General features: G+C 49.6%; 2 protein-coding genes and 1 non-coding gene across 6 annotated transcripts; 2 read left to right on the forward strand and 1 right to left on the reverse strand.

The window, feature by feature from the left end:
* The first annotated feature begins 765 nt into the window (after positions 1-765).
* rps11 (ribosomal protein S11) lies at positions 766-4,489 on the forward strand. Of its 2 annotated transcripts, XM_048521451.2 has the most exons (6): positions 766-877; positions 1,026-1,157; positions 2,062-2,137; positions 2,356-2,485; positions 3,684-3,816; positions 4,320-4,489. In XM_048521451.2, the coding sequence occupies exons 1-6, from the start codon at positions 863-865 to the stop codon at positions 4,371-4,373; spliced, it is 540 nt and encodes a 179-aa protein (XP_048377408.1). In that variant the 5' UTR covers positions 766-862; the 3' UTR covers positions 4,374-4,489. The 2 variants fall into 2 exon arrangements, with proteins under 2 accessions (XP_048377408.1, XP_048377409.1); XM_048521452.2 differs by lacking the exon at positions 3,684-3,816.
* Positions 1,904-1,988, forward strand: LOC125447336 (small nucleolar RNA SNORD35). The gene has a single exon (XR_007246543.1). It is a non-coding gene; the product is annotated as a small nucleolar RNA SNORD35 (small nucleolar RNA).
* Positions 2,255-22,526, reverse strand: LOC125447218 (trans-1,2-dihydrobenzene-1,2-diol dehydrogenase-like). 3 transcript variants are annotated; one of them, XM_048521447.2, is made up of 7 exons: positions 14,446-14,636; positions 13,595-13,706; positions 12,971-13,134; positions 7,294-7,546; positions 7,049-7,173; positions 6,430-6,592; positions 2,259-5,192 (listed from the first exon to the last, which is right to left on the reverse strand). In XM_048521447.2, the coding sequence occupies exons 1-7, from the start codon at positions 14,533-14,535 to the stop codon at positions 5,083-5,085; spliced, it is 1,017 nt and encodes a 338-aa protein (XP_048377404.1). In that variant the 5' UTR covers positions 14,536-14,636; the 3' UTR covers positions 2,259-5,082. The 3 variants fall into 3 exon arrangements, with proteins under 3 accessions (XP_048377407.1, XP_048377404.1, XP_048377406.1); XM_048521449.2 differs by having other exon boundaries at positions 2,261-5,192; positions 6,442-6,592; XM_048521450.2 differs by lacking the exons at positions 13,595-13,706; positions 14,446-14,636 and adding an exon at positions 22,440-22,526 and having other exon boundaries at positions 2,255-5,192.
* Between the last annotated feature and the right edge of the window lie 266 nt (positions 22,527-22,792).

Here is a 22,792-nt window from a genome sequence, read left to right on the forward strand (position 1 = left end):
TGCCACCCAAAGGTTGCAGGAACAGCAACTCATATTCCGCTTGGGAACCCTGCAGCCCAATGGTATCAATGTGGACTTCACCAGCTTCAAAATCTCCCCTTCCCCCACCGCATCCCAAAACCAGCCCAGTTCGTCCCCTCCCCCCACTGCACCACACAACCAGCCCAGCTCTTCCCCTCCACCCACTGCATCCCAAAACCAGTCCAACCTGTCTCTGCTTCCCTAACCTGTTCTTCCTCCCACCCATCCCTTCCTCCCACCCCAAGCCGCACCCCCATCTACCTACTAACCTCATCCCACCTCCTTGACCTGTCCGTCTCCCCTGGACTGACCTATCCCCTCCCTAACTCCCCACCTATACTCTCCTCTCCACCTATCTTCTTTTCTCTCCATCTTCGGTCCGCCTCCCCCTCTCTCCCTATTTATTCCAGTTCCCTCCCCCCATCCCCCTCTCTGATGAAGGGTCTAGGCCCGAAACGTCAGCTTTTGTGCTCCTGAGATGCTGCTTGGCCTGCTGTGTTCATCCAGCCTCACATTTTATTATCTTGGAATCTCCAGCATCTGCCCTTCCCATTATCTCTGTAGCTATGCTGTCCCCGTTTGCTGGGGACATTTGTCTGGTGTTGGGTTATCCCTACATGGAGTGTTCTGCGTAATTGATCTGATTTCTGTAAAAGCAACGGGTTTAGCGTGTACGGAGGCTCGAGTTCCCTGTCGTCCTACTTCCGCCGTACGTAGCCGTCATTTATCTACGTTCGTGCGCGATCTCTTCCGGTGTACTTGATGTCATTTCCTGCCATGCGGCGCATTATAAGAGACCCCGTGGCGGCGAGTAGCCCTTTTCCCCGGATTGAGGCGCGAAATGGCGGATAACCAGGTGAGGGGGATAAATCGGTTAAACGCCAGCGGTTTTGTGCTGCTGAGCACGTTTCCGCCCCCTGGCTTTTTGTCCTCTCTAGTATTCTGCGCGGTTTTTCCTCACAGCCTTTTCGGTTAACCCTGTCTGTTTTTTCTCTCCGGCCCAGACTGAGAGGGCTTACCAGAAGCAGCCCACCATCTTCCAGAACAAGAAGCGAGCCCTCGTGGGTGAGGGCAGCAAGGAGAAGCTCCCCCGGTATTACCGAAATGTAGGCCTGGGCTTCAAGACCCCACGAGAGGTGAGGCCGCGCAGGGCCCGTCCGCAGCGACGAGCTTTCAGTGAGGTGTCCGAGGCGCTTCAGTCAGAGACGGCCTGAGAACACACACTGGAGCCTGCTATAGTGTCAAAGCTCAGTATGTCCGATAAGGAGCAGTCTGCCCCTGATTTGAGGAGCTGCCCAGTACCTCGCTCACTCGGCTGTTGCAGGAGCGGATGCTTGACATCGGTTGTCGGAAACACTTGTGCAGTTACAGACTGGAATGGACGGCATTCAGTCAACTGGAGGCTAGAATTCGGTTTTGTTACTGTCACGTACTCAGATACCGTGAATAGTATTGTTTGCTAACTGGACAAATCATACCTTTATATGAGTACATCATGGTAATGGAACAGAATGAGGAATATAGTGTTAGTGACAGAAAAGGTGCGGAGGAAGGTTAACTCTAATATGAGCAAGGCCCATTCATTTATTCTGATAACGGCAGGAAAGGTGCTCTTCGGGAGTCTCTTGTTATGTGTTCTCCAATGGAGGAGGGTGGAAGAGAGTATTACCAAGGTGGGAAGGGCTTTTGAGTTGGGGAAGCAGCCAACATATTGGGAATTGTGAGCAGAGTCAATGGAAGGAAGGTTGGTGTTCATGATGAACTAGGCAGAGCAATTGCCATACTAAGCTGTGAAGATGCCTCTAAATTTTGCTTCTGTAAGTAGTTTTGTATAATTTACTGGAAGGCCACCTAATGGCTTAAAGAGGATGAGTGTTAAAGCTGCAAATGATGTTTCTTTTCACGATGGTCTTCCAAGTCTTTGAGACCCTGACGATGCTGCCCAATGGCATTACTGATGCAGCTCCTTCCATATTTAAGCCCACCTCCTTAAATCTAGACCCAAACATACACTTACGTGTGCCCTCTTCTCTGTCCCAGGCCATCGATGGAACCTACATTGACAAGAAGTGTCCGTTCACTGGAAATGTATCCATCCGGGGCCGAATCCTAACAGGTGAGACTAACCTCGCTGCATCCTGTTTACTTTCCCAGTTGACTGGACAGAAAACATTTCCAATCACATTATAATCTTCTGATGTTTGCCTCATTTGGTGTGCCAAATGTTGTCCCATACTCCCTACTTAACATTTATCTAAGTTCTTTCAAAAATAATGTCAGTGTGAGCATGAGGTTGTATGAATGTATTTCACAGTATGATCTCTTTTCTGGTAGGTGTTGTAACAAAGATGAAGATGCAGAGAACTATTGTTATTCGCAGAGACTATCTGCATTACATCAGGAAATACAACCGCTTTGAGAAGCGACACAAGAACATGTCTGTACACCTATCGCCCTGCTTCAGGTATCCCCTGCATCACACTCTTCAGTGCTCTTGGCAGGTGTCTTTGGTCTGGTTTATGCCCTGCGCAGATTTAACAGCTACAGTATGTGGGGGTTTTGGGATGATGTCTGTGACGTGGATCGTCTTGATGGTCTGCATAGTTCCACTAAGAAGCAGAAGCTTGTGGATGTCATTGAATCCATTCCCTGAGCTTGGCATCTGATACAAGCTTTGCGTCTGTCTCTACCTGAATGGGCAATGTGACGATTTTGCCTCCTTGCCCATTTGAAGACATGACCCCTTGTTATGAATTTGGCATTTCTTCTGTTTTATGGAACATAGAACAGTACAGGCCCTTTCGCCCCACAATGTTGTGCTGAACTTTTACCCTAAACCTGAGGTCTATCTAACCTCCACCCCTACCTTATACTATCATCCATGTGCCTATCTAATAGCTGCTCAAATGCCCGTAATGAGGCTGACTCCACTACCCTCTCTGGCAATGCATTCCACACCCCACCACTCCTCTATCTCCCTCCCCTCACTTTAAAACTATGCCCCTTCGTGATAACTTCCTCCACCCTTGGAAAAAGTCTCTGGCTGTCCACTCTGTCTATACCTCTGATCATTTTGTACACCTCTATTAAGTCACCTCTCATCCTTCAGTGCAAAGAGAAAAGCCCTAGCTCTCAACCTTTCCTTTTAAGACCTTCCCTCCTTCCAGGCAACATCCTGGTAAATTTCCTCTGCACCTTTTCCAGCGCTTCCACATTTGTCCTGTAATGAGGTGACCAGAACTGGACACAATACTCCAGATGTGGCCAAGGTGGCTTTTGTATAGCTGCAGCATAACTTCATGGCTCTTGAACTCAATCACTCTATTGATGAAAGCTAACACCTTAACGACTCTATCCACCTGGGTAGCAGCTTTCTGGGAACTGTGGACATGAACCCAAAGGTCCTTCACTCCTTGACACAGCCAAGAATCTTTCCATTAACCCTGTATCCTGCCAAAATGAATCACCTCTGACATTTCAGGGTTAAGCTCCATCTGCCACTTCTCAATCCAGCTCTGCATCCTATCAATGTCCCGTTGTAACCGAGAACAACCCTCTGCACAATCCACAACTCAACCCACCTTCATGGGTTTTAGCTCTTTTAATGTTAGAATTCTGAGGTCCTCAACCTTAGACCGGTATTTGATTTTTTAATACTACAGGCAGCCACTAGCCATTCTCTGCCTGATGGCCTTTGGTTATCCTGGAGTCAGTGGAGGATCGATGCACAGTGGTAGTGATCCAGGAACCCAGGCCAATGTTCTGGGGGCAGGGATTCAAATCCGACAGTGGCAGGTAGTGAAATTTGAATTCAGTAAAATCTCAAGTAAAGAGCTGGGCTGATGGTAAACTTGTAACTGTTGTCAGTTGTCATTTCTATTCTTAAAAGGTTTTATTAAGGCCCTATAGGGAGATAAATCTGCCATTCTTATGTAGTGTGACTCCAGACCCACAACAATGTGGTTGACCTTTGACTGTCCTCATCACAAGCTGTGAACAAAGAATGAAATTATGGGAGGGCTGAAATAGAGGGAGTAGTAATAGGCAATGTGAGGGGCAGGAGGCAATAATGGTACCATTCTGACTTTGACAACTGGTGAGATAGTAAGTGGGTCAGGGAGCGGTGAGATGCATAGTACTGCTGCTCTTATACCTGCAGGGCTCAATGGATGATAGACTGAGGGTAAGATTGGTCTCTGTTGAAACAATTTGATCTATAATGTAAAACCTGTGGTTACTGGTTTCATTAGTGAGCAAGGCCAGTGCCTACATTTCTGACAGTTGTTTTCTCATTGCAGGGATGTGCAGAACGGGGACAGTGTGACTGTGGGAGAGTGTCGGCCTCTCAGTAAGACTGTGCGTTTCAATGTCCTCAAGGTCACCAAAGCTGCAGGAGCAAAGAAACAATTCCAGAAGTTCTGAATGATTGGTTGAGATGAGTCAGTCATAATAAAATATGTGGACAAACCTTGTGTTGCGTGAAAGTGTGGTGTTAGTTTCCCATTGTTGGTGATACCAGCATTTCTAGGCCTCTTTACTGAGGCAAATCAGTATGACGTTCACATGTTTGCACCAGATTTTATTTTTTGCGATGAATTCAATCTTTGATTGGTGTGGTGCAGTTAAACATCAGAAACATGTACACACTGCACAGGACAGCCCCGATTAGACCTCCCAGGTGCTGTCACTGAATAGTACTCTTGGACCTGTGCTTGGGTTAGTTTTTTGAGTGCAGCAATGTTAAGTTTCATCTGATGGTGCTGGGGTAACTGTCAGTTTCTTAATTCTGACTCTACCATCTCTGCACTGGAATTGCAAGCTGTTTAGAAGAGAATTTCAACCAGGGTGCAAGGGGCTGGCCAGCATTGTGCTGTACAATGTTCTGTGATTAATTCTATAATTTGAGGTATGTTTCAATGGCAGTATTGTAGGATCCTCCATGCAGCAGCAGCCACTGAGTGCCTAGCTGTGGCTGTTTTGTTTTTAAAGCTTCCAGCAGCAGTGGGAGAATAGGGGGCAGCATTTTCATGTCATCTCACAGCACTGGGAGTTTTTCTTGCCTCAGGCTGTGTCTTGTGTGTATACTACCCCCAGCTGCCTTCGTGCTTCATCGAGAATGCTCATTATCAGCTCACTCTCAGCCAGCGGCAGCTCAGGACACTCTTTAAGCCCTGCAATTAAAACACAAGTTAAAATAGCATCATCCTCCGACACTTCCACCATCTACAATCCGACCCCCCACCACCCAAGACATTTTTCCATCCCCTCCCCTGTCTGCTTTCCGGAGAGACCACTCTCTCCGTGACTCCCTTGTTCGCTCCACACTGCCCTCCAACCCCACCACACCCGGCACCTTCCCCTGCAACCGCAGGAAATGCTACACTTGCGCCCACACCCCTATCCTAGGCCCCAAGATGACTTTCTATATTAAGTAGAGGTTCACCTGCACATCTACCAATGTGGTATACTGCACCCGGTGTGGCTTCCTCTACATTGGGGAAACCAAGCGGAGGCTTGGGGACCGCTTTGCAGAACACCTCTGCTCGGTTCACAATAAACAACTGCACCTCCTAGTTGCGAACTATTTCAACTTTCCCCCTCCCATTCTTTAAATGACACGTCCATCATGGGCCTCCTGCAGTGCCACAATGATGCCACCCGAAGGTTGCAGGAACAGCAACTCATATTCCGCTTGGGAACCCTGCAGCCTAATGGTATCAATGTGGACTTCACCAGCTTCAAAATCACCGCATCCCAAAACCAGCCCAGTTCGTCCCCTCTCCCCACTGCACCACACAACCAGCCCAGCTCTTCCCCTCCACCCACTGCATCCCAAAACCAGTCCAACCTGTCTCTGCCTCCCTAATCTATTCTTCCTCTCACCCATCCCTTCCTCCCACCCCAAGCCACACCTCCATCTCCTACCTACTAACCTCATCCCACCTCCTTGACCTGTCCCCTCCCTACCTCCCCACCTATCTTCTTTTCTCTCCATCTTCGGTCCGCCTCCCCCTCTCCCTATTTATTCCAGAGCCCTCACCCCATCCCCCTCTCTGATGAAGGGTCCAGGCCCGAAACGTCAGCTTTTGTGCTCCTGAGATGCTGCTGGGCCTGTTGTGTTCATCCAGCCTCACATTTTACTATCTTAAAATAGCAGTAGTTTCCTTCCTGAGTTCAGCTAAAATCTCGATACAATCCCAGTATACAATATCTGAATTTTGCAGAACAGTGACAAAAATCCATTTATTCCATAGTCCCCTCCAGCACAAACTATAATGAGGGGAAAGTCAGTCTTCCGGAATCTACTCTGAAAGTTTTTCCACATTTCCGTAATACCATTTAACATTTATAGGCAGAGCTATTATGGCCTGATGGTGTAGATAATGGGACCAGTGCATTGTTCCTTACAGAAGGCGTTACCTCTCTGGAGACACTGCCTCACTTGGTCAGCTTCATACCGCAGGCCTGTGCTGTTTGTGAAGTTGAGAGGTTGAGACGGAACTGGCAGTGGGAACTCCTGGACATTGCCATTCACCACCAGACTTGTTGGGCACCACATACAGCTTGGAACCTTGATGTGGGGGGGAAAAGACATGTCACAAAACAGCCAACTTTCTCTATTTGATTTTTGCTGTTACATCTGTTTTTTGGGATGATGCCACATATCTGCAATTCTCTGCTCTCACCAACCACTGGTATTAGTATGAAGCCCAATATACAGGAACTGTCAAGGGAGTGACTAGATGAAGAGTGAAGGTATATGGTTCACCTGTACAACGTTACATTGGACCATGTGAAGAATGGACACATGCCAGGGTATGGGTGTTTGGAAGTGTCCAGAATTAAGCGCTACTGGGTGTGAGGTCCCTTGGTTAAATCAGACTGTGGTATTCTAGGGTGTTCAAGTACTGGGAGCCTGGAGATGATAAGTAGAAACTGGTTCTATCTGATTTTATAATACAAGACCCATCAGTAAAAGCACATTGGATGGTGTTCTGCATATTCAAGGACTGAGAGGGAAACTTACTGTGATTGTCCCCTTGGTCCCACTTATGGTTGCCTGGTTAGTGAGCTGTATTGCCATGGATACAGTTATCATAGCCATTCGTTTTCTGGAGTATTTCAGCACAATGGTCACTGCTTCATCAACCCCTGCAGAGATATCAGATAGTACCTGGTCAGGAAACAGATGGTTGTAGCTCAGTGGATATAAAGTAGTGTGTTTTGGATGGATGAGGGTATCATTTGTGTCCAGTACAATTCCATACTTGCCCTTCTCAGTCAGGAATCCTGTGGCATGAATGGACTCTGGCTTTTCACCGTGGAATACCATGCAGACAAACTGCAGGCAGTAACAGCCAATGTCCAGCAGCACTCCACCACCCAATTCTTTTTCCACCAGCCGTGCAGTTTCCAACATGTATGTTCCAAACTCTGCTTTAACTATTTTAATCTCACCCATGTTATCCTCTTTTAGCAGACCACGAATTGCCTCAGAGACAGGAAAAAAACGTGTCCATAAACCCTGTAAACACAAAACTTCAAGTCAGTTTGCAACTACTGCCTGGCACATTCTCACAAGCAACTCAGTTCTGGATGTAACTCCTTCCCAAAACCAACTTTCTCCCTTGAAATTGACACATTCCCTAAGAAAGATAGAAGAAATACTGTTATATGTAACAGATGACTGTGGAACTGGAGGTACACTCGCAGGCCAGGCAACATCAAAAGAGTAGGAAAGTTGATGTTTTGGGTTGGGACTGTGCAGAAATGGGAAGCGGGGAATGGAAATGGGAAATAAATAGAGCGGAGAGGAGGAGTCAGGAAGCTTGGTGGGATGGTGATATGTGAGTGCAGGTAGGGAGCGGTGAGGATTGGCCAGTGAGGTGGGAGAGAAAATGGTCAGGTCAAGGAGGTGGTGATGAGAGGGAGGGTCGGTCATGGCATGAGGCAGGGATTGGGGAGATTTTGAAACTGGTTAAATCCACATTTAGGCCATTGGGCCTCATATTCCTGAAACGGAATATGAGGTGCTGCCCCTCCAGTTTGCGGGTGGTGTCATTGTGATAGTGGAGGAGCCCCAGGATGGACATGTCACCCAGGGAGGGAGGAGTTAAAATGGTTCACACTATTACAGAAGGTGTTATTTGTTGTGAACGAAACACAGATGATCTATGGTTTGTTATGTGCCTTGAAGAGAGGTGTTGGGGGACTGGAATTGGAAGTCTTGGAGGAGGTGGAGGGCTTGGGTAGTGCCTTGGATGTAGGTGGGGAGTTGCCAACACCTCATCTTCACTATAGACATCCAATCTCTGTACACCTATATTCCCCATGTGGTTGGCCTAAAAGTCCTCCATTTCTTCGTCTCCCACAGGCCCAACCAGTCCCCCTGCGCCAACACCCTCATCCACTTAACCAAACTCGTCCTTCCCCTTAACAATTTCTCCTTTAACTCCTCCCACTTCCTACAGTCTAAGGGGGTGGCCATGGGAACCCGAATGGGCCTAACGTATGCCTGCCTCCTCGTAGGATACGTGGATCAGTCTCTCTTCCACAGCTACACTGGCACTACCCCCACCTCTTCCTCTGTTACATCATTGACTGTATCAGCACCACCTCGTGCTCCCAGGAGGAGCTTTAACAATTCATCAACTTTACTAACACCTTTCACCCCAACCTCAAATTCACCTGGACCATCTCTGATACCTCCCACTCCTTCCTGGACATCTCCATCTCTGGCATCTTTCCCTGCAACCGCAGGAAGTGCTCAGCCTGCCACTACACCTCCACCCTCACCACATTCAAGTCACAAAACAAACATTCTACATCGGACAGGGTTTCACCTGCACAGATTCAATGTGTTCTACTGCATCCGCTGCTTCCAATGTGACCTCCTCCACAACGATAAGACCAAGCAGAGACTCAGAGACCACTTTGTAGAGCGTCTGCGCGCTGTTCACGGCAAACGACAACATTTTCAAGTTGCGAACCATTTCACCTCCCCCTCCCACTCCCTGGACAACATGTCCATCCTGGGCCTCCTCTCGTGTCAGAATGACACCACGTGCAGACTGGAGGAGCAGCACCGCATACTCAGCCTCAGGAATCTACATCTGATGGCCTAAATTTGGATATTACCAGCTTCAAAATCTCCCAAACCCTGGCCTCAAACTATGACCAACCTTCTCTCTCATCCCCACCTCCTTAACTTGACAGAACCTGACCATCTTCTCTGCACCTATACGTCCCTCCCACCTCACTGACCAATCCCCACCACTCCCTACCTGCACTCACCCAACACCATCCAACTTACCTTCCCCAGCCTCACCCTACTCTATTTATTTCTGAGCTCCCTTATCCCTCCCCATTTCGGAAGAAGTGTCCCAACTTGAAACGTTAACTTACTGCTCCTCTGTTGCTGCCTGATCTGCTGTGTTCATCCAGCTCCACATTGTGTTATTTCTGACTCCAGCACCTGCAGTTCTTACTATCTCTCACTGTTACACGTAAACCCAAAGGGATTCTTTACCCAAAACTGTTCACTGCATTAGCCACATGGGCAGAACCAAAAGCATCAACAGGTTTCAATATTCTAATCTTAATTCATTTATAGTCTGGGCAGTAAATTCCAACTTTGCCACTGTTCTCACATCCCAAGAATGAATTAAACAAAATGGCTGTTGCTAGCAAACCCAGTAATTAAGCGACATCACTAATGATCTTCAGGAAGGTGGTAGTGAGTTTTGCTGTTTCGGAAGTTACTGTCATTCTAGCCTGATTTGGGCTGGTCCTTTATTGCAGTAGTAAGGGAGTGCGACACTGTTGACAGGTCAGTTTTCTAGATGATTAGTTTATTCATTCAGATCCCAAGTCTCCTTGAATAAGAGTGAAGCATTTTTCCCAGTTTCCAATATTTTCATCTCAAGCAGCACCATCAAAAGAGATGATTTATCTCAATGTGGGATGGTGAACAACTCTGTCATGTGTTTACATTCCACAATTTTAGGGATGTTGACAACAGCCAATGAAAAAATGGTACTTAATTTTACTATATTCAAGAAAGGAGGGAGAGAGTAAAACGAAATGACAGGCAAATTATCCTCATGTCAATTGTTGGGGGAAAAAAGCTGGATATGATCAAGAGAGTCTTAATGTAATAGGAAAAACATGGTGTAATTTGCTTCACAAACATTAATATTAAGAGTTTTCAGGAGGTAACTTTCAGGATAGATAAAGAGGAGCTAGTTAATGTAGTCTGCTTGGATGTCCAAAGGCATTCAATCAGGTGGCATCCAAAAGGTTAACACACATGACAAGAACAAGTGGAGTTTGGGCGATGTATTAGCACGGACTGAGAATTAGTTGAGGTCCAAGAAGTAGATAAGTAGGGTATTTTCAAGATGACATGCTGTGGCTAGTAGAGTGCTGCAACAATCTGAGGACTCAGCTATTTATAGTCCATATTAATTACCCAGGTGACAATGCAGAGTAATGTATCTATGTTTGCTGACATACCTAACATCGGGATAGGTGGGAATGTAGGTTAAGAAAAAACAAGCTGTAAAAAATATAGACAGGTTAAGTGAGTGCTCAACAAGATAGTAAATGGCATATAATTTGGAGAAGTGTGAAAGTATCCACTGGTTGTGAGAATTTTAGAAAAGTCTTTTTGTGGAAAAAGATGTGAAACATGAAAATAATAATACTCCAAGAAACCTGACATTTCTAATGCTAGGAAGACAAAATGTCAGTCTGCAAATACAGCAAACAATCAGGAATGCACATTGCATTTGGCCTTTCTTGCAAGATCCTGGACAGACTAGGTTGAAAAGGTACTGAGACACAGTTTTCCCTGAGCTGGGCAATCTAGAAAATGGGGTCAGTCATTTAACACTGATGTGCAGAGAAATTTATTTGATTAAAAGTGTAGTATACAAGTAGTTCTGCTATAAGGCATGCTCGTTAACATGAATTAGCTGTAATGCAATTGATGAATAGTGGACACTGTTTGGATAACCTTCTCTTATACAGATATATCAACTTCCCTATAATGCAATTTTCTATAGCGCGACGTCACATGAAAATGCAACTATGCGTTGTAGGAGAACTACCTGCATCCCGTCCCAGATGATTGTGGGTGCTCTATCATTGAATATTTTGCGCAGTAAACGTGTATAATATGTTATGTTTGGAATCTGAAAATCAAAAGAAGCAGATGGATATAGGTGTGAAGTTCTATATGGTGCTCCTTTTGGAAAGGTCAGAAATTAAATTTGGAACAATGACCTCGAGACAGCTGGTCCCACAAAGGCCTGCAATTGAGTGCCTCGGAAAACTCCTGTAAGTGTTAATGCATATAATGTCTATCCTGTTGAGTTTGCAACAGAGTAAACACATAAAAGGGATAGCAGGAACTGCAGATGCTGAAGAGTTCTGAGATAACAAGGTGTCGAGCTGGATCAAGCAACATCAGAGGAGCAGGAAGGCTGACGTTTCGGGTCTAGACCCTTCTTGAAAAATGAGGGAGGGGAAGGGGACTCAAATAAATAAGGAGAGGCGGATTGCAGATGAATAACCTGTCCCTCCTCCCACCTAACCCCTCCTCCCACCTCAAGCCCTACCCCCATCTCCTAACATCAACCCGCCCCCTTAACCTGTCCAAGATAATAAAATGTGAGGCTGGATGAACACAGCAGGCCAAGCAGCATCTCAGGAGCACAAAAGCTTAGAGACGTTTTGGGCCTAGACCCTTCATCAGAGAGGGGGATGGGGAGAGGGTTCTGGAATAAATAGGGAGAGAGGGGGAGGCAGACCGAAGATGGAGAGAAAAGAAGATAGGTGGAGAGGAGAGTATAGGTGGGGAGGTAGGAAGGGGATAGGTCAGTCCAGGGAAGACGGACAGGTCAAGGAGGTGGGATGAGGTTAGTAGGTAGGAGATGGGGGTGCAGCTTGGGGTGGGAGGAAGGGATGGGTGAGAGGAAGAACAGGTTAGGGAGGCAGAGACAGGTTGGACTGGTTTTGGGATGCAGTGGGTGGAGGGGAAGAGCTGGGCTGGTTGTGTGGTGCAGTGGGGGGAGGGGACGAACTGGGCTGGTTTTGGGATGCGGTGATTTTGAAGCTGGTGAAGTCCACATTGATACCATTGGGCTGCAGGGTTCCCAAGCGGAATATGAGTTGCTGTTCCTGCAACCTTCGGGTGGCATCATTGTGGCACTGCCTTAACCTGTCTATCCTCCCCGGACTGACCTATCCCCTCCCTAACTGCCCACCAACACTCACCGTTACTGGCTCCATCACCGCCTCTTTGACCTGTCTGTCTCCTCTCCACCTACCTTCTCCTCTATCCATCTTCCATCCGCCTCCCCTCTCTCCCTATTTATTTGAGATCCCCCTTTCTCTCCCCCATTTCTGATGAAGGATCTAGGCCTGAAACATCGGCTTTCCTGCTCCGAAGATGCTGCTTGGCCTGCTGTGTTCACTCTGGGATCTGACTTGTCCAGGGTAATGCATGTATTCATACACAAGACACATTTTTAATCTGCCCGGGAATCATGGGATAGAGGAAGGGGGCAGTGAACTTGTGAAGTCCATAATTATTTTAAGGTGGAGTAGGGTTAAAGGATATATTCGCACATTTTACATGCTCTTATGTCCCTGGAGATTTACTCTGCATCTAACCCCGTGCTGTCCCTGTCCTGGGAGCGTTTGTTGGGGACAGTGTAGAGGGAGCTTTACTCTGTATCCAACCCGTGCCGTCCCTGTCCTGGGAGTTTTTAATGGGGACAGTGTAGAGGGATCTTTCCCCAAGTTTATCTGTATCGGAAACTGACGCTGGGTCCCTGAGGTACTTTTTCAGCTCTGATTTGGTCTGTGTGTTCTCACTGTGTCTGTGTGCTCTCTCGAGTTACAGGTTGGAGAAACAGGAGCGAGATGCAGAGCCTGAACTCACCTCCATGAGGAAGAGGTTCTTGTCCCGGGCTGCACTGACCAGCTGCTGGACTTCGCGCAGATTCATGGCCAGGGGCTTCTCACAGAGAACATTCCTTCCAGCATTCAGCATGAGTAAAGCCACCTTCAGGTGCTCGGGGTTAATGATACCCACGTAGACAATGTCTGGCAACAGAGTGGTAAATACAGTGACTTTTACAATCTGTTCCTGTCACACGTTCTTACTCACACTGCCACTATTCCAGTCAAATGTACAGCCATGCTGTTACTGTCACGCTCTACGTTCACACTTTATTTGTTAGGAGGCAGTTACATTGCTGTGAGCCCGGAGTTACATGTAGGTCAGACCAGGTAAGGAAACCGCTCCCTTAAGGGCAGCTGGGCTTCTACAGCAATTGCCGGCTGTTACCTGCTGCCCATTGAGACATTTCGCTTTTATTGTGGAATAAATGCTGGCAGGTTGGGACAAGTCCCGACAATCCGAAGCTGGAGCCTGGATTGCTGCCACACACAGGCCCCCTCACTCCCCTCGGGGTTGGGGGGGGGGGGTGGGAAAGGGACGTCTTTTCAGGCGGTTCCCTCTCCCTGATGGACAGCGTCGGAGCCCGAATCCCGGGAATCTCACCGACATCGGGATCGGCCGCCAGCTCTCGGTATGAACCGTACGATTTGGGGATTTGGTGTCGCTCCGCGAATTCCCGGGACCGGGAGGAATCCCGAGAGGCGATCGCCACCGCCTGAGAGAGAGAGAGAGAGAGAGGGGGGGGGGGTCAGGTCGGCGATACCGCAGCCCTCCGCCCTTTCCATCCCTCTGACTCTCCTCTCCGCAAAGCCTTCATCTCTCTCTCATCCCCACTCTCTTCTGTCCTTCTCTCTCCCAATCCCCTTCTCTCTTCCCTCTCGAAATACATCTCTCTTCCACTCACACACTCCCCCTCCTCTCTTTCTATCTCTCTCCTTCCCTCACTACCTCCCTGCCCCTATCTCTCTCTCTTGACCTTGGTCTTTTTTCCCCTTTCATTACTTTCCTTTCTCTCTCCCTATCCTTCTCTCCCTCTCTTCACCATCTCTCCTTCGCCATCTCCCTCTCACTATTTCACACTATCTCTCCCTCCCTGTCACTATCTCTCTCTCCCTCTCTCCCCTCTCACTATCTCTCCCTCTCTCTCACTCTACCTCACTCTCTCTCACCCTCACTCTCTTTCCCTCTATCTCTCCCTCTCAGTATCTCTCCCTCCCTCTCTCACTATCTCTCCCTCCCCCTCACTCTCACTCTCTTTCCCTCTATCTCTCCCTCTCAGTATCTGTCGCTCCCTCTCTCTCCATCTCACTAACTCTCGCCCTCTCACTATCTCTCCCTCTCACTTTCCCTCACTCTCTCTCTCTCACTTTCTTTCCCTCTATCTCTCCATCTCACTATCTGTTCCCTCTCACTATCCCTCTCTCTCACTCCTCTCCTCCGCCCGCTCCCAGTACCTGATGTTCCGATGCGGGGAGGGTTTTCAGCGCCACCATGAAGTCGTGACTGATCCTGCCGGCTCCGCAGATTCCCCACCGAGTGGCCATCTCTCTCCCTGTCTCCCTGTCCCTGTCTCCCTGTCCCTGTCTCTGTCTCTCTGACCCTGTCCCTGTCCCGGTCTCTCTGTCCCTGTCCCTCTGTCCCAGTCTCCCTGTCCCGGTCTCCCTGTCCCTGTCCCTCTGTCCCAGTCTCCCTGTCCCGGTCTCCCTGTCCCGGTCTCCCTGTCCCGGTCTCTGTCTCTCTGTCCCTGTCCCTGTCCCGGTCCCTCTGTTCCGGTCTCCCTGTCCCTGTCCCGGTCTCTCTGTCCCTGTCCCTCTGTCCCAGTCTCCCTGTCCCGGTCTCCCTGTCCCTGTCCCTCTGTCCCAGTCTCCCTGTCCCGGTCTCCCTGTCCCGGTCTCTGTCTCTCTGTCCCTGTCCCTGTCCCGGTCCCTCTGTCCCGGTCTCCCTGTCCCTGTCCCGGTCTCTGAACCCCGGGTCTGGGTGTGGGTCTGTGTGTGGAGTTGGAGCGGTCCTGCTCAGGTTTTTATGGAGACTGGGGCTCTCTGGGCCAATCGCTGAAAACGCTGCTGTTTGCAAAATCCTGCATTAATAACTGACCGGGGTTTAAACCCGGATCACTCCGGCTCACACCAGCTCACCGGCTCCGAACTCGGCAACATTCTCAAATTTCCGCAAACACCCCCTCACTCCCACACCTTTTAATATCCCACCCAGTCTAATCCCACTCTCCCCCTCACTCCCACACCTTTTAATATCCCACCCAGTCTAATCCCACTCTTTCCTTCGCTCCCCGCTCCCTGTAATAACCCACTCAGTCTAATCCCACTCTCCCCCTCACTCCCTTTAATATCCCACCCAGTCTAATCCCACTCTACCCCTCACTCCACTCTCCCTTCAATATCCCACCATGTCTAATCCCACTCTCCCCCTCATTCCCTGCTCCCTTTAATATCCCACCCAGTCTAATCCCATTCTCCCCCTCACTCCCAAACCCTTTAATATCCCACCCAGCCGAATCCCACTCTCCCCCTCACTCCCTGCTCCCTTTAATGTCCCACCCAGTCTAATCCCACTCTCCCTCCTCACTCCCCACTCCCTTTAATATCCCACCCAGTCTAATCCCACTCTCCCCTGCATTCCCTGCTCCCTTTACTATCCCACCCAGTCTAATCTCACTCACTCCCACACCATTTAATACCCGACCCAGTTTAATTCCACTCTACTCCTCACTCTGCGCTCCCTTTAATATCGCAGCCAGTCTAATTCCACTCTCCCCCTCACTCCCCAATCGCTGTAATACCCCACCGAGTCTAATCCCACTCTACCCCTCACCCACTCTCCCTTTAATATCCCACCCAGTCTAATACCACTCTCCCCCTCACTCCCTTTAATATCCCACCCAGTCTAATCCCACTCTACCCCTCACTCCCTGCTCCCTTTAATATCCCACCCAGTCTAATCCCACTCTCCCCCTCACTCCCTTTAATATCCCACCCAGTCTAATCCCACTCTCCCCCTCACTCCCTGCTCCCTTTAATGTCCCACCCAGTCTAATCCCACTCTCCCTCCTCACTCCCCACTCCCTTTAATACCCCACCCAGTCAAATCCCACTCTCCCCTTCATTCCCCGCTCCCTTTAATATCCCGCCCAGTCTAATCCCGCACTCCCCGCTCCCTTTAATATCCCACCCAGTCTAATCTCACTCACTCCCACACCCTTTAATGCCCCATCCAGTCTAATTCCCCTCTACCCTTCACTCCGCGCTCCCTTTAATATTGCACCCAGTCTAATCCCACTCTCCCCCTCACTCCCCAATCATTGTAATACCCCACCCAGTCTAATCCCACTCCCCCCCTCACTCCCACACCCTTTAATATCCCACCCAGTCTAATCCCACTCTCCCCCTCGCTCCCACACCTTTTAATATCCCACCCAGTCTAATCCCACTCTCCCCTTCACTCCCCACTCCCTTTAATATCCCACCCAGTCTAATCCCACTCTCCCCCTCACTCCCTTTAATATCCCACCCAGTCTTAACCCACTCTCCCCCTCACTCCCCACTCGCTGTAATACCCCACCCAGTCTAATCCCACTCTACCCCTCACTCCCTGCTCCCCTTAATATCCCACCCAGTCTAATTCCACTCTACCCCTCAATCCGCGCTCCCTTTAATATCACACCCAGTCTAATCCCACTCTCCCCCTCACTCCCCAATCGCTGTAATACCCCACCCAATCTAATCCCACTCTACCCCTCACTCCGCTCTCCCTTTAATATCCCACCCATTCTAATCCCACTCTCCCCCTCACTCCCCGCTCCCTTTAATATCCCACCCAGTCTAATCCCACTCTCCCTCCTCACTCCCCACTCCTGTTAATACCCCACCCAGTCTAATCCCACTCTCCCCTTCATTCCCCACTCCCTTTACTACCTCACCCAATCCAATCCCTCACTCCCCCTCACTCCCTGCTCCCTTTAGTATCCCACCCAGTCTAATCGCACTCTCCCCCCTCACTCCCCGCTCCCTTTAATATCCCACCCAGTCGAATCCCACTCTCCCCCCTCACTCCCCACTCCCTTTAATACCCCACCCAGTCGAATCCCACTCTCCCCTTCACTCCCCGCTCCCTTTAATATCCCACCCAGTCAAATCCCACTCTCTCCCTCACTCCCTGCTCCCTTTAATGTCCCACACAGTCTAATCCCACTCTCTCCCTCACTCCCACAGCCTTCAATACCCCACCCAGTCTAATCACACTCTCCCCCCTCACCCCTCACTCCCTTTAATATCCCACCTAGACTATTCCCACTCTCCCCTTCACTCCCAGCTCCCTTTAATATCCCACCCAGTCTCATCCCATTCGCTCCCTCTCTCCCCGCACCCTCTAATACCCCACCCAGTCTAATCCCACTCTAGCCCCTCACTGCCCGCTCGCTGTAATACCCCACCCAGTCTAATCCCACTGTCCCCCTCATCCCCCACTCCCTCTAATACCCCATCCAGTCTAATCCCACTCTCCCCTTCACTCCCACTCCCTTTAATAGCCCGCCCAGTCTAATCCCACTCTCCCCGTCACTCCCCGTTCCCTTTAATACCCCGCCCTGTCTGACTCCTTTGACCCTATTCATCACGTCTGTTTAAATGGGTCTCTCCGTTGCCCGAACTCCTGACTCTGTTTCTAATCTGATGGCATTGTTCCCTGGGATTGTTTTGTTTGATTTTTGTTCTAATTCATCAGGACTGCTCAGTTTGAACCAACAATCACTGAAATCTAAGACAATAAAATGTGAGGCTGGATGAACACAGCATGCCCAGCAGCATCTCAGGAGCACAAAAGCTGACGTTTCGGGCCTAGTCCCTTCATCAGAGGGGGGGATGGGGTGTGGGTTCTGGAATAAATAGGGAGAGAGGGGGAGGCGGACCGAAGATGGAGAGAAAAGAAGATAGGTAGTGGGAGGAATCGAAAGAGAAGTGTTTGAGGGTGAGGATGAGTTCGGCTAGGCGGATGAGGGTGTCGGTGGAGGGGGACTGGTCGGGCGTGCGGGACAGGAAGAAGCGGAGGGCCTTGAGGCCATCTGCATGCGGAATACAGGTGTATAGGGACTGGACGTCCATGGTGAAAATGAGGTGTTGGGGGCCGGGGAATTGGAAGTCCTGGAGGAGGTGGAGGGTGTGGGTGGTGTCACGGACGTAGGTGGGGAGTTCCTGAACCAAAGGGTAGAAAATGGACTCCAGATAGCTGGAGGTGAGTTCTGTGGGGCAGGAGCAGGCTGAGGCGATGGGTCGACCAGGGCAGGCAGGTTTGTGGACTTTGGGAAGGAGATTTCTATCTCCACCGACACCCTCATCTGCCTAGCTGAAGTCGTCCTCACCCTCAACCACTTCTCTTTCGATTCCTCCCACTTCCTACAGACTAAGGGGGTGGCCATGAGCACGCGCATGGGCCCCAGCTATGCCTGCCTCTTTGTAGGTTACGTGGAACAGTCCCTCTTCCGCACCTACACAGGCCCCAAACCCCACCTCTTCCTCCGTTACATTGATGACTGTATCGGCGCCGCCTCTTGCTCCCCAGAGGAGCTCGAACAGTTCATCCACTTCACCAACACGTTCCACCCCAACCTTCAGTTCACCTGGGCCATCTCCAGCACATCCCTCACCTTCCTGGATCTCTCAGTCTCCATCTCAGGCAAGCAGCTTGTAACTGATGTTCATTTCAAGCCCACTGACTCCCACAGCTACCTAGAATACACCTCCTCCCACCCACCCTCCTGCAAAAATTCCATCCCCTATTCCCAGTTCCTCCGCCTCCGCCGCATCTGCTCCCACGATGAGGCATTCCACTCCCGCACATCCCAGATGTCCAAGTTCTTCAAGGACCGCAACTTTCCCCCCACAGTGGTCGAGAACGCCCTTGACCGCGTCTCCTGCATTTCCTGCAACAAATCCCTCACACCCCGCCCCTGCCACAACCGCCCAAAGAGGATCCCCCTCGTTCTCTACCTCACCAACCTCCGGATACAACGCATCATCCTCCAACACTTCCGCCATCTACAATCCGACCCCACTACCCAAGACATTTTTCCATCCCCACCCCTGTCTGCTTTCCGGAGAGACCACTCTCTCCGTGACTCCCTTGTTCGCTCCACACTGCCCTCCAACCCCACCACACCCGGCACCTTCCCCTGCAACCGCAGGAAATGCTACACTTGCCCCCACACCTCCTCCCTCACCCCTATCCCAGGCCCCAAGATGACTATCCACATTAAGCAGAGGTTCACCTGCACATCTGCCAATGTGGTATACTGCATCCACTGTACCCGGTGTGGCTTCCACTACATTGGGGAAACCAAGCGGAGGCTTGGGGATCGCTTTGCAGAACACCTCCGCTCGGTTCGCAATAAACAACTGCACCTCCCAGTCGCAAACCATTTCCACTCCCCCTCCCATTCTTTAGATGACATGTCTATCATGGGCCTCCTGCAGTGCCACAATGATGCCACCCGAAGGTTGCAGGAACAGCAACTCATATTCCGCTTGGGAACCCTGCAGCCCAATGGTATCAATGTGGACTTCACCAGCTTCAAAATCTCCCCTTCCCCCACCGCATCCCAAAACCAGCCCAGTTCGTCCCCTCCCCCCACTGCACCACACAACCAGCCCAGCTCTTCCCCTCCACCCACTGCATCCCAAAACCAGTCCAACCTGTCTCTGCCTCCCTAACCTGTTCTTCCTCTCACCCATCCCTTCCTCCCACCCCAAGCCGCACCCCCATCTCCTACCTACTAACCTCATCCCACCTCCTTGACCTGTCCGTCTTCCCTGGACTGACCTATCCCCTCCCTACCTCCCCACCTATACTCTCCTCTCCACCTATCTTCTTTTCTCTCCATCTTCGGTCCGCCTCCCCATCTCTCCCTATTTATTCCAGAACCCTCACCCTATCCCCCTCTCTGATGAGGGCCCGAAACATCAGCTTTTGTGCTCCTGAGATGCTGCTTGGCCTGCTGTGTTCATCCAGCCTCACATTTTATTATCTTGGATTCTCCAGTATCTGCAGTTCCCATTATCACTGATACAATCACTGAAATCTAGTTTGTTTATTCTCTTCTGGAATTGAAACTCTCTCGTGCCTTTGTCTCAAAGTTTCCTTTTCAGAAACTCAAGTGCTCAATGCAAAACCTGACGTCCTGGAAGTGACAGGCACACTCTGAATCTCTGTGACTGGAACAGACCTGCCTTAAATGCTGAATCCTCAACCAGATTCCCTGAATGCTTTGGTTTCTGCCCAGCACAAACTCCACATCTCCAGCTATTTGAACATTAGTTTCTCTTTCTAATATTGAATCCGAAATATTTGTGGAACTTTGAGTTAATCAAGTTAATTCATTCACCTTTAACTGCTTTCAGCAATTCTGTTCCACAAACCTGTTAATCTGTGGGCAAAGAATTCATGATCTTGAAACTCAGTTTGAAGGTCAGTCACACTGTGCCCATGTTGGCTCATTTTCACCTGTTTACATTTGGAGAAAAGGTGACATTTTCAGAACCTGAGAATTGTGAAAGGTAGATAATAAAATGTGAGGCTGGATGAACACAGCAGGCCCAGCAGCATCTTAGCAGCACAAAAGCTGACGTTTCGGGCCTAGACCCTTCATCAGAGAGGGGGATGGAGTGAGGGTTCTGCAATAAATCGGGAGAGAGGGGGAGGCGGACCGAAGATGGAGAGAAAAGAAGATAGGTGGAGAGGAGAGTATAGGTGGGGAGGTAGGGAGGGGATAGGTCAGTCCAGGGTGGACAGACAGGTCAAGGAGTTAGAATGAGGTTAGTAGGTAGGAGATGGAGGTGCGGCTTGGGGTGGGAGGAAGGGATGGGTGAGAGGAAGAACAGGTTAGGGAGGCAGAGACAGGTTGGACTGGTTTTGGGATGCAGTGGGTGGAGGGGAAGAGCTGGGCTGGTTGTGTGATGCAGTGGGGGGAGGGGACGAACTGGGCTGGTTTTGGGATGCTGTGGGGGAAGGGGAGATTTTGAAGCTGCAAGCCTCCGCTCGGTTCGCAACAAACAACTGCACCTCCCAGTCACGAACCATTTCCACTCCCCCTCCCATTCCTCAGATGACATGTCCATCATGGGCCTCCTGCAGTGCCACAATGATGCCACCCGAAGGTTGCAGGAACAGCAACTCATATTCCGCCTGGGAACCCTGCAGCCTAATGGTATCAATGTGGACTTCACCAGTTTCAAAATCTCCCCTTCCCCCACCGCATCCCAAAACCAGCCCAGTTCGTCCCCTCCCCCCACTGCACCACACAACCAGCCCAGCTCTTCCCCTCCCCCCACTGCATCCCAAAATCAGCCCAGCCTGTCTCTGCCTCCCTAACCTGTTCTTCCTCTCACCCATCCCTTCCTCCCACCTCAAGCCGCACCTCCATTTCCTACTTACTAACCTCATCCCACCTCCTTGACCTGTCCGTCTTCCCTGGACTGACCTATCCCCTCCCTACCTTCCCCACCAATACTCTCCTCTCCACCTATCTTCTCTTCTGTCCATCTTCGGTCCGCCTCTCCCTCTCTCCCTATTTATTCCAGTTCCCTCCCCCCATCCCCCTCTCTGATGAAGGGTCTAGGCCTGAAATGTCAGCTTTTGTACTCCTGAGATGCTGCTTGGCCTGTTGTGTTCATCCAGCTCCACACTTTATTATCTTGGATTCTCCAGCATTTGCAGTCCCATTATCTCTGATACAATTGTGAAAGGTAGATTCATTACCAGACACACGTGATCTAGGAAGTGAAAGGGGATTCTAGTCTAGGATCAGCTCAGCCCAGTAACAGTCTTTAGGTTGTGTTAAGTTAATGGGAGCCTTTTGTTTAAAGGGTATAGTCAATCAGTGAAAGCTTCAGAATGATTCTGAAATCTCTTGGCTCCTATGTTGGCCATCCAGCATCTTGAATGTTCTTATTTTGGAAAGCAACTTTTTAACTAATGTCAAAATCCATGTCTTCACAAATGAGGAGCAGGCCTTTCAGCCCTTTAAGCACAGTCCACTGTTCAATATGATTATGGTGGATCCTCTATCTCAATGTCACATAGCCCTTGAACCCTACAATACCTAGAAATGTATCAACCTCTTGAATGGTCTCAGTGAGTCAGCCTCCAGCTTTCCATGGTTTCACATTCCACAGTTTGACTCCCCTCTGAATGAAGAAACGTTTCCTCATCTCAGTCCTAATGGTTTTGATAACTTCGGTCAATGGGTGGAGGAATGGCAGATGGGTTTAATTTAGATAATTGCAACATATTGCATTTTGGTCAAAGAAACAAGGACAGGACTTACACAAAAATAGGGCCTTGGGTAGTGTTGTAGAACAGAGACCTAGGCGTTCAGGTACATAAGTCTTTGAAGTTTAAATCACATAGTTAGAGTGACTAAGAAGGTGTTTAGCATGCTTACCTTCAGGCATTTGAGTATAGGAGTTGGGGCATCATGTTGAGGTTGTGTAGGGTGTTGGCAAAGTTTCTTCTGGAGCACTGAGTCCAGTTCTGTTTGTAGCGAAATAATATCCTTCCTACAACAGGGCAGAGGTTTCAGAAGAGATTTACTGGGATATTACCACCACTAGAGGGCTTGATTTATATGGAGAGGCTGGGATGTTTTTCATTGGAGTGCAGAAGGTTGAGAGGTGACCTTATGGACGTTTATACAATAATGAGGATACAGGTAAAGTGAGTGGCAGGTGCTTTTTTTCTCTAGAGTGGGGGATTTCAAGACTAGGGGATCATACTTTTAAGGTGAGAGGAGAAATA

The sequence above is a fragment of the Stegostoma tigrinum genome, chromosome 38 (genome assembly GCF_030684315.1).
Source record: "Stegostoma tigrinum isolate sSteTig4 chromosome 38, sSteTig4.hap1, whole genome shotgun sequence".
Classification (NCBI taxonomy): Eukaryota; Metazoa; Chordata; class Chondrichthyes; order Orectolobiformes; family Stegostomatidae; genus Stegostoma; species Stegostoma tigrinum.

Bases quoted from the DNA above. Each gene is read 5' to 3' on its own strand.
- LOC125447218 (XM_048521447.2), bottom strand. From the start codon at position 14,535: ATGGCCACTCGGTGGGGAATCTGCGGAGCCGGCAGGATCAGTCACGAC. The intron at 7,174-7,293 runs GCAAGTATGGAA...ATATCTCTGCAG, and splicing joins AGGATTCCTGACTGAGAAGG to GGGTTGATGAAGCAGTGACC. The intron at 5,193-6,429 runs GTAAGGAACAAT...TTTTAATTGCAG, and splicing joins CCAGAGAGGTAACGCCTTCT to GGCTTAAAGAGTGTCCTGAG.
- rps11 (XM_048521451.2), top strand. The intron at 2,486-3,683 runs GTATCCCCTGCA...TTAATACTACAG, and splicing joins CACCTATCGCCCTGCTTCAG to GCAGCCACTAGCCATTCTCT. The intron at 3,817-4,319 runs GTAGTGAAATTT...TTCTCATTGCAG, and splicing joins TTCAAATCCGACAGTGGCAG to GGATGTGCAGAACGGGGACA.